We start from the raw sequence: 13,346 nt of genomic DNA on the forward strand, positions 1-13,346 counted from the left end.
TATATATATATATATATATATATATATATATATATATATATATTTAACAAATAGTCAAATACACCTCATGATTCAATTAATAAATTTAATATACACCATATCATCTATAAATATTAAGAAAACAACATAGAATCTATAGTTTATTTTAATAATTAATATTAATTAGATTATTAGTATGCAACAGTGTTTGTGCAAATATGTTGATTCAATTCATTTAATAAGTTAAACAAGTTAAAATGCGAAATTAATGAGTCTTGATGAATCAATTTATTACTTTTATATATAACTAGTATTTGTCCCGTGCGATGCACGGAAAATATATTATAAAAATATACTCTATATGAGGTTTATTCATATATAAAATTTTTGTTATTTAATAATTATTATGTGTGAATTCCTGTAATAAAATTATGAACATAAATATATTTACAATTAAAATAATATTTAAGGTGGGTGATTACTACAAATCTTAAACTATATTAAAAATTTAGTACATAGTATTTAATATTACAAATTTTTAAGAACTTAGTAAACTACAATAGTAATTGAATTACAATTTTAGAATCACCACGGATCAAATTTTTTAGACCTTTGAGATTTCTAACTCTAGATGTAGCACCATACAATTGACCTTTAAAGACCAAAATCACAATATTAGTTCGAACATTGATTTTTTCTTCCAAATACTATCGAATTAAGTGTGTAATCAATAAAAGATGAAAACTAATAATTCGAGAATATAATCTTAATGTTACTAAGCCACTTCACGTCAATTAAGTTGGAGAGTGTTGTTGGATAGTATCCGATGAATCCACGAATAACGCATCTTTGTCTCCGTAGTCCTCAATATGCACATCAACAATCTTAAATATTAGGCCGCCTAACTATGCCATATATTAATTTCAAACTTATGAACTTTGAGGTTGCATGCAATAAAAAGTATATTTTAAATATACTAAGGGTACATTATATATGTATGTAAGGTACTTTCAATATAAAAATAATGTATTTTTAATATATTAAAAATGTATTTGATATTCATGATCCATACAATTATGTGGACTATCGTTCACACAATAATTTGCCGGTAGAAATTGAATTATAAATAAATAAATATATATATATATATATATATATATATATATATATATATATATATTAGAAACTGTCCGTGAAAATTATCATTATTATTATTATTATTATTATTATTATTGTTATTAGTATTTTTATTATAATTAACAATATTATTATGGTTTTGTGAAAATTAAATGTTGATTATCAACATTTAATTTTCACAATAACAATATTATTATGGTCTTATGAAAATTAAATGTTGATATTATCATCATTTAATTTTCACAAGACCATATAGCTTTATTATATATAGGATTTCAATTCATATTAACGAATTATATAACTCTAATTTCATATTTCAAGTACTCAAATTATTTCTATTTAATTAATCCATTTTGAACGTTAGAATTTTATTTTAATTTTTGTATAGCTATAATAATTTATTAAAGATGGAGATTACACATGACTTCAAAAGAGTACAATAGCATTCTTAGTACTTCATAATTGAATAGCACGAGGGAGATCAGATCTAGGGATTGGCAATGATGATGGCAAAATGGTTGGCACGTGACACTCGACCCACCACACTACATATATTACACTAAAATAATTTTATTTTTCAATTATTAGTTCAAATTTAGTTAGTTTAATATAATTTAGTTCCAACTTAATTAGTTTAATATAAAATATAATTTGTAATGTAAATGATAATTTTTATTAACATTAATTTTTTTGTTCAAATTATGTTTAATGTATTTAGAATTTTAATTAATATATATTCAATATTAGTCTTGTTTCGATCGTCTCAGTGAGATCTTTAAAATGGTATATTTTTTATTTAATAATACAAAGTTTAAATATAAGTATTTAACAAAATAAAAAAATTACATATAAAACAAATAAAGGATACATTTGGTATTATAGAAAGAAGCAAGGGCAAAAGGGTCATTTTTCATCCTATTTTACATTTGCCGCGGATGAGCAGTGCAGCGCCAAATATGGCGCTGCACTATTCATCAACGCCAAAATAATTGGCGTTATGCAGATATGGCTTTCTACGTTGGAGGTCGAAAAAGTAGGAAAATAACGAAATGACGTAAATCTTTGCCAATATGCAGCTCCGTTGGAGATGCTCTTAGCAACGGTTGATGCTGCAAATAATTTATAAATGTAACATGAAGGGAAATAAGTATGATTGCAGGATTATTCAACTAGTGTTAGTATTGGGTACGTTTAATCACATTATTAAAGAAGTTTTAAGTTCTTCCAAATAATTCAGTTTCAAATTTGTGAAACAATCTGCGAATTAAGTTTTCGTAGTATTGCTAGTGAAGTTGTTTTTATGTTTGACTGTAAAGAATGTTTGACCATTTCATTGATCTTTATTGTAAACATTTTAACCTATGATTAATAAATTAGTTTATTTATTTAAAAAAAAATAAGTATGATTGGAGGGATTCTTGATTACTCGGAGTGAGCCGAGAGTCAAGATTATAATGTATTTAATTTAGTAGAATTTTAATCACTTTTATAATACATGTATGTATGTATATGTATATGTATATTGTTAATTATTATAAGAGAGCTAATGGTGCAAAGAAGTGTGCTCAAAAATAAATTTCATTGTAATTAAAATTGACATAAAGATTATAAGACACTTGTAACTAATTTTAATTTTCGTGTCTCCAAAGGTCAATAGCTAAGCCAATTGGGCACCCAAATGATATTAGGTTTGATATTTTATGCTATATCGTGTAGTTTAAAAGATCTTGTATTACTTGACTCAAGCTCAAACTAATCGTTACCGAGTGGTTTAGGCCAGTAACATTAACCTCAACATGAACATATCGCATTGGTTTGCATGTTTGGAATGATAACAATATATTTTCTATCCTACAATATATCTAGCAACTTTTAGTTGGTAAGCAAACTACTAATACAATTGTAAAGATTTATTTTTGGGAGAAATTTATGTTAATACGTTTATGTATACCCAAATGCCTCCCCTCATGGAAGAGCCTCTCGTAGAATTTATATTAATTTGGAATAAGGATCAAATAGGCTACTGAACTGCACACTAAGTTGCAATTGGGCCATCGAACTCAAAAAAGTACAATTGGGTCCCTGAACTACACAAATTCATGCAATTAGGTCTAAAATGACATGTTTACCTAATACTTTGCTGACGTGGAGGTTGTGAATTTTAAAAATAATTTTAAACAAAAAATTAATTTAAAAAAAAAAAAAATAGAACGGCCGGAGACGAAATCGTCTCCGACCGTTCTTCGTCTCCTGGCCATGAAGACGAAGGTCTTCGTCTCCATGGTAAGAGACAAAGATCGTCTACATGACTGGAGACGAAGGTCTTCGTTTCCTACCATGGAGACAAAGGACGGCTGGAGACCATTTCGTCTCCGGCCATTTTTATTTTTTTAAAAAAATTGTTTAAAATTATTTTAAAAATTATTTTTAAAATCCGCAACCTACATGACAGGTAAACAGGTCATTTTAGACCTAATTGTATAAATTTGTGTAGTTTAGGGACCTAATTACATATTTTTTTAGTTCGATGGCCTAATTGTAGTTTGGTGTGTAGTTCAGTGGCCTATTTGACCTTGATTCCTATTAATTTTATGGGGTATTTGGTTCAAGTTATACAACATAACTAAATGAATGTGACATTTTAAAACTTACATTCCATCTTTGATCCATGTTATCTTACTTTGCGAATGGAATCCAACATTTGCAATAAATGAAACATACACTCTATATTAGATTTTGAAAGGAATGTGATTACATTACGGAAGACTAAGTAATCTAAAACTCTCATACATATTTACTATGTTTGTCATTTGAATTCCAATTAATATACAAATATATATTTTATGTTAGCTTATTATATGTATACGTCATATTTAATTATTTGTGTAATTATATATTTTATTTTATTTACCAGGACTATGTGGTCTAATGGTATCCGGGTTAGACTTTCACTTGGAAGGTTGTGAGTTTGAGCCTCAGTGGAGGCAACAGATACTACAATCTAATAGAGCCAGTAACATTCAAAAAAAAAAATATATTTTATTTTATTTGTTATTACACTATTTTAACTTATAAAATAATTTTATTTTTACACTTCAAGCTCTTAGTTAATTATCTTTAAACCATGTACTTATATATGTTAGCATTGTCTTATTTATTTATTTAAATTTTAAAGTTTATTGAAATTGAAATACATAAAATATCATATATTAGGGGTATTAAAAAGAAAATATAGCATTAAAGATAACCCTTAAACCAAATAAATTTATATATTACATACCTCAATTTTATTTAAACATAGGATTCTAACATTTTCAATAATTTAATTTTTTTCAACAATCTCCTATAGTGCTAAGAATATCAAAAGATAAACTCACATGGACAGCTCAACTGGTCATAGAGGTGAAAGTTAAAAAGAATGACCAGAGATCAAGTTATACTTACACTGTGAATATCGATGATGATAGAAAATATTTTCCACGAAACAAACAAAATTTTTCCTCAAATTCAAAGAAAATATTTTCCATCAACCAAACATACCAAAATGTCTAGAAATACAAAAGAAAAAAGAAAAAAAATTCCTAATATTTGAAGACCAGTCCAACTAGGGCTTTACAAATTACAACTCCACAAACAGTGTCGTAAAAAGACTCGGAGAGCGCTATCTCTCCCCGTACAGACCCAGCCGGCTGTCTGTTTGCTCCGACTACTCGTAGCCAGCCACTAATGGCGGAATTAATATGCAGAAATCTCAGAGACGGAGCATTAGAAGGCGAGCACGCGCCTGCTCTCACTCTCAAGGGCTCCATTGATTCACCTCTCGGACCACTTGTTTTCAATCACATTCTCTCCCAGCTTTTTTCCAACATTTCGGCCGGTAAATCGCAGTCTCGGTCAGTTCACTTGTCCAACAATCTCAAACATAACTTCAAAACTTAAAAATTTAAAGAAAAGATGATTCTTTAACTCTTTGCTTAATATTTTAATGTTTTTTCGCAGAGGAATTTTATTGGTCGCTTTATCTCGGCCGCCGTCGTTCTATGCTGAATTGCTAAAATGTAGAGGGAGTGACGGCGGTTCCTCGAATAAATGGTTTGATTGCCAGTTATATGAATGTTACAGTATTTTTGGTTAGAATACGTGAAAAAGTTGGCATCTTTACCTGATGAAATTTTATCAGGCTTAGTGTTTTGGATTGTTATACGGATCCTCTTGGGTGGAAAAGCCGGCTCATGGAGCGTGGAACTGTTAATAATACTTCCCAAAACACTTCGGTTAATGCTACCTTATTCACCCATGTGAAGGACTCAAACAAGTTATTGGCATCAATTGTTGAACGAGGGAAAGGTATTAGGTTTTAAATTTTGTCATATGTCCAGGCATAGAGCTGAGTATATAAAGATGAACATAGCCTGTAGTTGGCTGCCCTAATTTATGATTCTGTGTTGTTTTTGTCTGCAGAAATGGTTGGAGAAGGAAAAGGTCGATTCTCAGTTGCCATTGATTCGGTAATCTTCCTCACCTTCTAGCCTCGTACCGGAATGTGTGTTTTAGGAAAGTGCTATCTCTGTCTCTTTATTAGGGAATTCAATCTTGCAGTGCTGTTTTTCCCATCTCCCCTGCATTGGTAATATGCATAGTGATGCTTCAGTGGATTAGGAAGCTGCGTCTCTATTTTATATTTGAATGCTCTGGCCTTTGTCTATCTAGAATTAAGGATGGTTGAAAGTAGTGTCGTTGTTAGTATGGCTTTGTCCTGTGTGGAGAAACTTCCTTTGAAGAATTGGCATGTGTGGAGACCATTCCCATCAAGAATCAGTCAGGTATAAAATGCATCATGATGCAATGAAGCAGTCATTTTCCATGAGGGTGATAATTTAGTCAGTTTAATGAAGCTTCCTATTGATAATACATCAAACATATTGAAGAAGCAATAGAAGTTGAATTGAGTAATATACATGGCTTGATATTATTAATTTTTTGTGCAAAGAGAAAGCAGTACGTGAATTATGACTTCAAGAATTTATGGGCCTCTCTCAAGCTCTCGTCGACTCTGATTAATTGATTTTTCTGAAAGACAAATGTAAATATTTTGTATGCACTAGCTTTAGTTTTTGTATTCCATGACTATACATTATACAGTAATTCAGGGGAAAATGAATTAACCTCTAAGAAATAAATCAGAAAAGACATCTCTAAATGCCTTTTTTTCACTGGAATCCTTCTCAAGCCCCTGCACTTTCTTTAGCCTCTTTTCCTAGGGGCTGGAATATACTTTAAAAGTAGTGTCCTTGTTAGTATAGCTTTGTACTGTGTGGAGGGAGACTTCCTTTGAAGATTTGGGCTTATGCAGAGAACCAGAGACCACTCCCTCAAGAATCAGTCAAGTATAAAATGCATCATGATGCAATGAAGCAGTCAATTTCCATGAGGGTGATAGTTTAGTCAGTTTAATGAAGCTTCCTAGCTGGAACAATCTATGAAAAGTGATGTATTGTGACTTTGACATCATGAAGAAGTACTGAATTCTAATTTCCAGGAAACTTCATAGTGATGTAACTTCTAATGCTGTCTGTGTGTACCCACTTTTTTTTTAAATTTTTAATTTTATTTATTTTTTATTTTTTATTTTTAAATTTATTTTATGGAAGCTTTTCCATCATTCCCTGTTCCTCTTCTCTATGTGTTTTAAGTGTTATTGACTTCTTTTTTCATTTTTCTTTTTTCCTTTTTTCATCTCTATCCAGATAAGTGAGATGCTGAGACATTCATCCATCCATTCGGTTGCCAGGATTTTAAGCTACCTTCGTAGTCATGGTATACTTGATTTCTTGGTATTGTTTCTAATATAGATGAAAAGTGAGGAGGAAAATGGATTTTCATGCCTACTTTCATGGATATGTTCAAAAGGATTAAAAAAACTAGAAATGTTTGTCTCCTGTATCAGAGGAGGCAGTAGTCTATACACTTGTTTGCATCTCCACTTAAGTAAAAGTAGAAATAAGAGCAATGCTCCTTAACTTATAAATATATCATGTTTAGTACAGTCACCCGACGTTTCAACTTTTAGGTCTAAATACTGCATATGGTAATCTAAACATCTATATTTTCTCAAGTCTTTACATTTGTTTTAGGAGCTGAAAGCTCACGATGATTCTGTTACAAAAATCCCTTTTATTTCTCATTAATATTAATATGTAGAATTCAGTCATTTCCACATATCATGACAAAATGTGTACAATGAAACCTTATTCATTAAATAAGATTGTCTGAAGTCCACAGGCTATGATCTGCTGTCCTTATTGAACAATAGTTAGTGCTGTCTGATTATATTTTACTTCTTGGTCATATGACTACAAATAAATTCTACGTTTCCTATTCATCTTCTTGCTTTGTTTTCATATATTATCCTTGGCATTTTCATTTTAGTCATTCTTGTATAGGATGAATGAATATAAAAGTTCATCATGAAAGAGTTTCATTGGATATACATTTTTTATTGCAGACCAGGTTTCAAGCGTGTTTTTCTTATTAAATTCAGACCTTCATGAGTCCAAAGTTGCTTCTACTCTTGAATATATGTCTACAATGCGTGCTGATATAGTACCCGTGGCTCAAACAACAAATGGTCAAAGGGTTAACTCGGAGAACCTCTCAGTAGTGGAACAAAACTTTAAAAGAGGGAAACTTCATGTACGCTTCACACGCAGGAATGGGCGTGTTAGAGTGACGGTAACTTGCCTCTAACCCACCAAAAATCAGATATGACATTATCTCAATAACCGAGCAAATCATCTCTATTCTTGAAATTATTTGGTAGTGTGAGGATGCTTGTGTTGAGGATTCTGGCATTAAGTTCACTCCTGTTTCTTTGGAAGATGGTCTAACTGCTCAGAGCCTTGTGCCCAAGGTACCATTTTTAAATTTCAATCGAGAATTTTTCTCCTTTCCTCAAATACCACACTATGGACATGCATATTGAGTTGCAGCTTTTGTTTATAAAATAGGTTCTTCTGCGTTAATGTGATGAAATGCTTCATGACAGGTGCAATTTAATCTTCAGCTGTCAGAAAAGGAGCGACTTGACCGAGAAAACGTTGTACTCCCATTCGAGCACCAGGGTATGGCCGAATGGGGAATTCAATACTACATGCTTAGTCCTAAAATTTGTTTCCGTAGGCGGATTAAAATTCTTCCTCCTGCATTTCTTCTTGATACCCTTTCTTGCTTGTTCAGGGAATGGTAAGCCCATTGAAATCTACGATGGTAGGAAGTCGCTCAACAACACAAATGAACACCGAGATGCTTCGGCTAAGATGCCCCTTACAAACGACGATTCTGGCAAGGGCGAAATTATCTATTTTCGTGATTCGGATGATGAGATGCCAGATTCTGATGAAGATCCTGATGATGATTTGGACATATGATTTTCTCTGTTTCTTCCTGCAGAGCTAGCAGACCATGCATGTACCAATGCCAAGGTGACAAAATTGATGCTTCATCACTAGAGCCTTTCTGAAAGATTGTGTGAGCTTACCAAAATCCACTGAACATCTAGGTTTCAACTAGAAAATTTGTTTATATTTCATGGAATTCTCTTCCCATAGCAAAAGGTATTTAGCTAATATACAGTAAATGCCACTTATGTTTGTTCTGACATTATACTCTTGTAATACTTTACTTTGAAACAATATTGGTCTGTTTGATATGCTGGAAAATACCATATGTTTTTCTTTCAATAACCTGACAAACGTAACTTGGCCGAAATAAATAAAAAAAATCAAATACCTTTACGTAATAAAGATATGTGAAGGTAAAATTTGGTTGCCTACAAAATAAAAGGGAAAAGGATCAAACAAGTCCTCAAATTTTACAAGTGCAATTAAGTCTTTCAACATAAAAAAATAAATAAATCGATTAAACATTTGAACTTGTTATTTTGATTCATTTAAACCCAAATGACCGGTTGCTCACCTGAAACAACCGGTCATTAATTTTCCGTCCAATATCTGCTCGTCGACTAGTATGGTTCGTCTGGTCGTGTTCAACATTACCAGCAATGGAGAAGAACTGAGCTTTCTGGTCGATGAATAATCGGTAGGTTATCGGTAAACATGATTTATTTGATCTGTTTTAACAAGTTTGAGTAAATTGAATTTTTTAAAAGGGTTTAATTACACTTTTAGATAACGTTTGAGGACTTATTTAATTTTTTTTTTAATAAATGATTGAGTAGGTAAAATATTATTCTGGTACTCTGTTTTTATGACGGAGTAAGTGAAATATTATTATCATAACCCATTTTATAGCCCTAGCAATAATTTTGATGTGAGGAGCAAAACAAGTAGCACTCTTTGAATTCTTTCAACAACTTTTGCAGTCTCCCATGAATGCACAGTACGTGTTCCTTAATTTCTTCACTAAACCCGACGCACGCCATTCGTCATCTCCCAAAACATACTATACACTACTCACCAACTATATATACCGGATCTCTACAGTTCTACATACACAAAAATTAAACCTTAAAATAATCCTCAGCTCGATCGATCGGAGATCAGAAGATGATGAAGAAGGGCATGTGTTTGGCGATGTGTTTGATGGTGGCAGCTGCAGCGGTGGTGGTGGAGGCGGCGGCGGCGCCGGTTCCGTGCATAGTGACGGAGCTGAGCCCGTGCGCGGGGCTGCTACTGTCGCCGGGGCCGGGGGCTGGGGCGGCGCAGCCACAGCCGCAGCCATCGCAAGAGTGTTGCAGCCGACTGAAGGAGCAGCAGCCTTGCCTGTGCGGTTACATCAATGATCCAATCCTCGGTCCTTACATTAACGTCGTCAATACCCGAACCGTTTCCGCAACCTGCGGCGTGCCCGTCCCCACCTGCTGATTATGGTTAATTCTTGTATTGCATGTATTCCTACGTCTACGTATACCTACCTATATATAAACGTACGTAAGTTGCATGCATGCATGGCTGGCAATGTCTGGTCTTCATTTTCCTTGCTACTACTACTCCTAGAATAAAAGTTTACATGTAATAGATTGTCTCGTCACCTTTCTTCTGCGAACAATATATTATAATGGATTATTTCTACGATGAAATAGCAATGTTCAATCTCTATTAGGGACTAGGGAGTACTAGTTAATTAGCTACTTCAGCCTATAATGAGCTCACCTTAGGCTAACCTTATCCCAGCAATTTCTCTCACTTTTTAAAATGGGTCCCATTTCCACATCATCAAATTTACAATTCTTCAACTATTTTCTCTACATCCCTACAATACTCTCTCACTTTTAAAAATGGGCCCCACTTTCAATAAAATAAACAAATACATATATAATAATAATATTAAAATAGATAAAGTAAAAAAACGTACAAGCTTTGCTGTCAAAGCTGCCATTTGGCAGCTGTCATTGTACTTAACAAGCTTTCTAAATCAAAAAGCTTGCAAGACATGTGGAAAATAAAAACAAATTAAAAAAAGACTTTTTTTACACATAACCATGCCATGTCACTTTGCAATTGTTAAAATTTCTGGGTTAAGGACAACCTTATAATGATTTATTTCTATTAAAACATATATCATATATGAACAACTATTTAGTGTGATGACATCCCGATTACCATTCTAAATTGGTGGTCATAAGTTTGAACCCTGGAAATGGGATAAAAAGAAAAATCATATATGGTGGGCCCTACGTCAGTAGCAAATTATACTATGTATCATGATTATATTCACATTGGAATGTAGACCATAGATAAATATTCATTTTTAGTAGAAAAATGACTGAAATGTGACAAATATGCTTCCCAATTCCATAAATATGACGTTTTTTTTTTTTTTTTTTTTTTTTTATAAAATTAGGAAAACTTCGTTTGGGACATGCGTTTTAGCCATGTCCCATTTTTTTTTTTTTTTTTTTAATTTTTATACGTCTCCAAAAACGCAAATGGTAATTAAGTCTTTGGTATTGTATACGGCCAACGCATTTACAAAATGCGTTTGACGTATAGTATTAGTATACGGTTAGACGCTTGTACGAGATGCATCTAACGTATAATACTCCAAACGCATCTCGTACATGCGTTTTAGTCGCCGGACCATGGGAAGCCGCATCTGCGATGAACGGCAATACACTTTCTTCTTCTCTGTGTCAATCTTGTAACATTCGGCTTCCTTGAACTGGACGTCAAACTTTTTCTATTATTGTGCACAGAATCATATCAAGAACACCTAGTTAGAACATCTAACGACTAACTAACAACTCATTATTATTCACCGGATCGGAGAACTGTACTTACCCCTCTGACAATTTTGCGTATTGGCTCTACAACGCTGCGCGCCTCAACCGTACCCACGGTGACACTGGGCAACAGCGGAGTGAAAACGAAGAAGTTCCGAGGAGACACGATCTGAACATCGTAGGACGGATCCTTCAACGTTTTCAGAAAGCTCATGCCTGCCCAACCTGTTCCCAAGACTACAACTTTCTTCCTCTTCACCTCACCCTCACCCGCATCCGCATATGCAGTGCCCACTAGATTCGTCTGCGTGGATGCCGCTAGACCTCCACCGCTGCATAGCCAAAAACAGTCCCATAATTCAACCCAAAAAAAAATCAGATTTTGCAGATCATGTTTCATATGCATACTAACGGTTCGATCATTTGTTACGTCTAAGGGAACGAATAGCGAATGGGGATTGAGCAAACACCTGATGGTGACGATTACGAGTGCTTTGGGGAGAAAGGGGTAGCGGCGGAAAGCCGCGGAGGCTCTCTGGAAAAAACGGCTGTCGGCGTTCATGGCGAGTTAATCCTCTGTAAATGTGTGTTCAAACAGTTAGTTATAAGGAATATATAAAAAGATGAAATGATGTTAAAAATGGAAAGTTTTAGGGAGAAGTTGTTAGATATACAATATTCTAACTATAATGAATAACAGTATACGAGAAACCTGACCTCGTAGGATAGCGGAAGCGTAGCCATGTAGATCTCCAGTCATAGTTGATGTTCCTGTTGTGTTGCCTCTTAACGGTAGACCGTTAGCCATGTTTTGTCTCAGACCTGACTCAGAACCCTAGATGGTGTATTGGTATCTACTGAGCGGTCTGAGTACATTAACTGAATGTGCTATCTAATCCATAATCCTGTATCCCATCAATCCATGTTATATTAGGCACAGAGTTTGGTTGACTAACAACTACTAGTTATTAAGTCCAACCATACCACTTAATAAGCCTAGTCAACTTGCACCACTTAATTAAGGTCCTAATATATAATATATAATATATATTATTAGGGAAAATCTTACAGAAGTGATTTTTAGTTAATATATTCCTTGTCGTTCATCGCAGAAGCGGCTTCCCATGGTCAGTCTCCGGCGACTAAAACGCATGTACGAGATGCGTTTGGAGTATTATACGTCAGACGCATCTCCGTCTAACTGTATACTAATACTATACGTCAAACGCATTTTGTAAATGTGTTGGTCGTATACAATACCAAAGATGCAATTACCATTTGCGTCTTTGGAGATGTATAAAAAATTTAAAAAAAAAACTGGGACATGGCTAAAACGCATGTCCCAAACGAAGTTTTCCTAATTTTTTCAAAAAAAAAAAAAAAACGTCATATTTACAGAATTGGGAAGCATATTTGTCACATTTCAGTCATTTTTACAGAAAAATTGCATCTTTAGTCCCTGAGTTATAACAAAAAGTTTCGACTCAGTCCCTAAGTTATGACCGTATCCGAGTTTAGTCCCTCAATTATGAGCAAAGTGGCGAGTTTGGTCCCTAGCGTTAATATTCTGTCTGCAGCTAACGAAAAACTTAAAAACAATTTAATAATAAACGGGTAAAATAGGAATTTCAAATTATAATCCCTTTTTATGTTGAAACGCATTGTACAACAGTCATTATTTTCTTCTTATACCTACAATTGAAGGTCTTTTCTTCCCCAAGCTCTGAAATCTCAAATTCATCTACTTCCAAGCTGTGAAATGCATATGTAAGTTGTTTCTCTATTTTATGTGTATGTTTAAATAAATAATCAATATTCTATATTTTATATCAAGAAAAAAATAACTTGGAGGATATTGATTATCAAGATAAAAGTAATCAATATTCTTCATGAAGTTAGCAAACACCTCCTCCAAGTTACTTTTTTTTTTTTTTTTTTGCTCATAAATACAAAGAGTATTGATTATTTATTTAAACATATAAAATAGAGA

At 33.3% G+C, this 13,346-nt stretch overlaps 2 protein-coding genes across 2 annotated transcripts; one reads left to right on the forward strand and one right to left on the reverse strand.

The window, feature by feature from the left end:
• Positions 1-4,721: 4,721 nt before the first annotated feature.
• Positions 4,722-8,834, forward strand: LOC109168392 (elongator complex protein 5). The gene is made up of 9 exons (XM_019317402.1): positions 4,722-5,009; positions 5,116-5,208; positions 5,297-5,463; positions 5,578-5,624; positions 6,864-6,933; positions 7,622-7,848; positions 7,937-8,026; positions 8,162-8,237; positions 8,353-8,834. Exons 1-9 carry the CDS (start codon positions 4,843-4,845, stop codon positions 8,541-8,543), a joined length of 1,128 nt encoding a protein of 375 aa, XP_019172947.1. The 5' UTR covers positions 4,722-4,842; the 3' UTR covers positions 8,544-8,834.
• A 2,305-nt stretch (positions 8,835-11,139) lies between these two features.
• On the reverse strand, positions 11,140-11,943 carry LOC109168437 (external alternative NAD(P)H-ubiquinone oxidoreductase B3, mitochondrial-like). Its single transcript, XM_019317461.1, has 3 exons — positions 11,827-11,943; positions 11,415-11,688; positions 11,140-11,313 (listed from the first exon to the last, which is right to left on the reverse strand). Exons 1-3 carry the CDS (start codon positions 11,916-11,918, stop codon positions 11,140-11,142), a joined length of 540 nt encoding a protein of 179 aa, XP_019173006.1. The 5' UTR covers positions 11,919-11,943.
• Between the last annotated feature and the right edge of the window lie 1,403 nt (positions 11,944-13,346).

This window comes from Ipomoea nil, unplaced genomic scaffold, assembly GCF_001879475.1.
Source record: "Ipomoea nil cultivar Tokyo-kokei standard unplaced genomic scaffold, Asagao_1.1 scaffold3199, whole genome shotgun sequence".
NCBI classification, from domain to species: Eukaryota; Viridiplantae; Streptophyta; class Magnoliopsida; order Solanales; family Convolvulaceae; genus Ipomoea; species Ipomoea nil.

Coding starts and splice junctions, on each gene's coding strand:
- LOC109168392 (XM_019317402.1), top strand. CDS start 4,843: ATGGCGGAATTAATATGCAGAAATCTCAGAGACGGAGCATTAGAAGGC. Junction 5,464..5,577: donor AATTGTTGAACGAGGGAAAG/GTATTAGGTTTT, acceptor TTTTGTCTGCAG/AAATGGTTGGAGAAGGAAAA. Junction 6,934..7,621: donor AAGCTACCTTCGTAGTCATG/GTATACTTGATT, acceptor TTTTTATTGCAG/ACCAGGTTTCAAGCGTGTTT.
- LOC109168437 (XM_019317461.1), bottom strand. CDS start 11,918: ATGAACGCCGACAGCCGTTTTTTCCAGAGAGCCTCCGCGGCTTTCCGC. Junction 11,689..11,826: donor CTCGTAATCGTCACCATCAG/GTGTTTGCTCAA, acceptor TTGGCTATGCAG/CGGTGGAGGTCTAGCGGCAT. Junction 11,314..11,414: donor TACGCAAAATTGTCAGAGGG/GTAAGTACAGTT, acceptor GCACAATAATAG/AAAAAGTTTGACGTCCAGTT.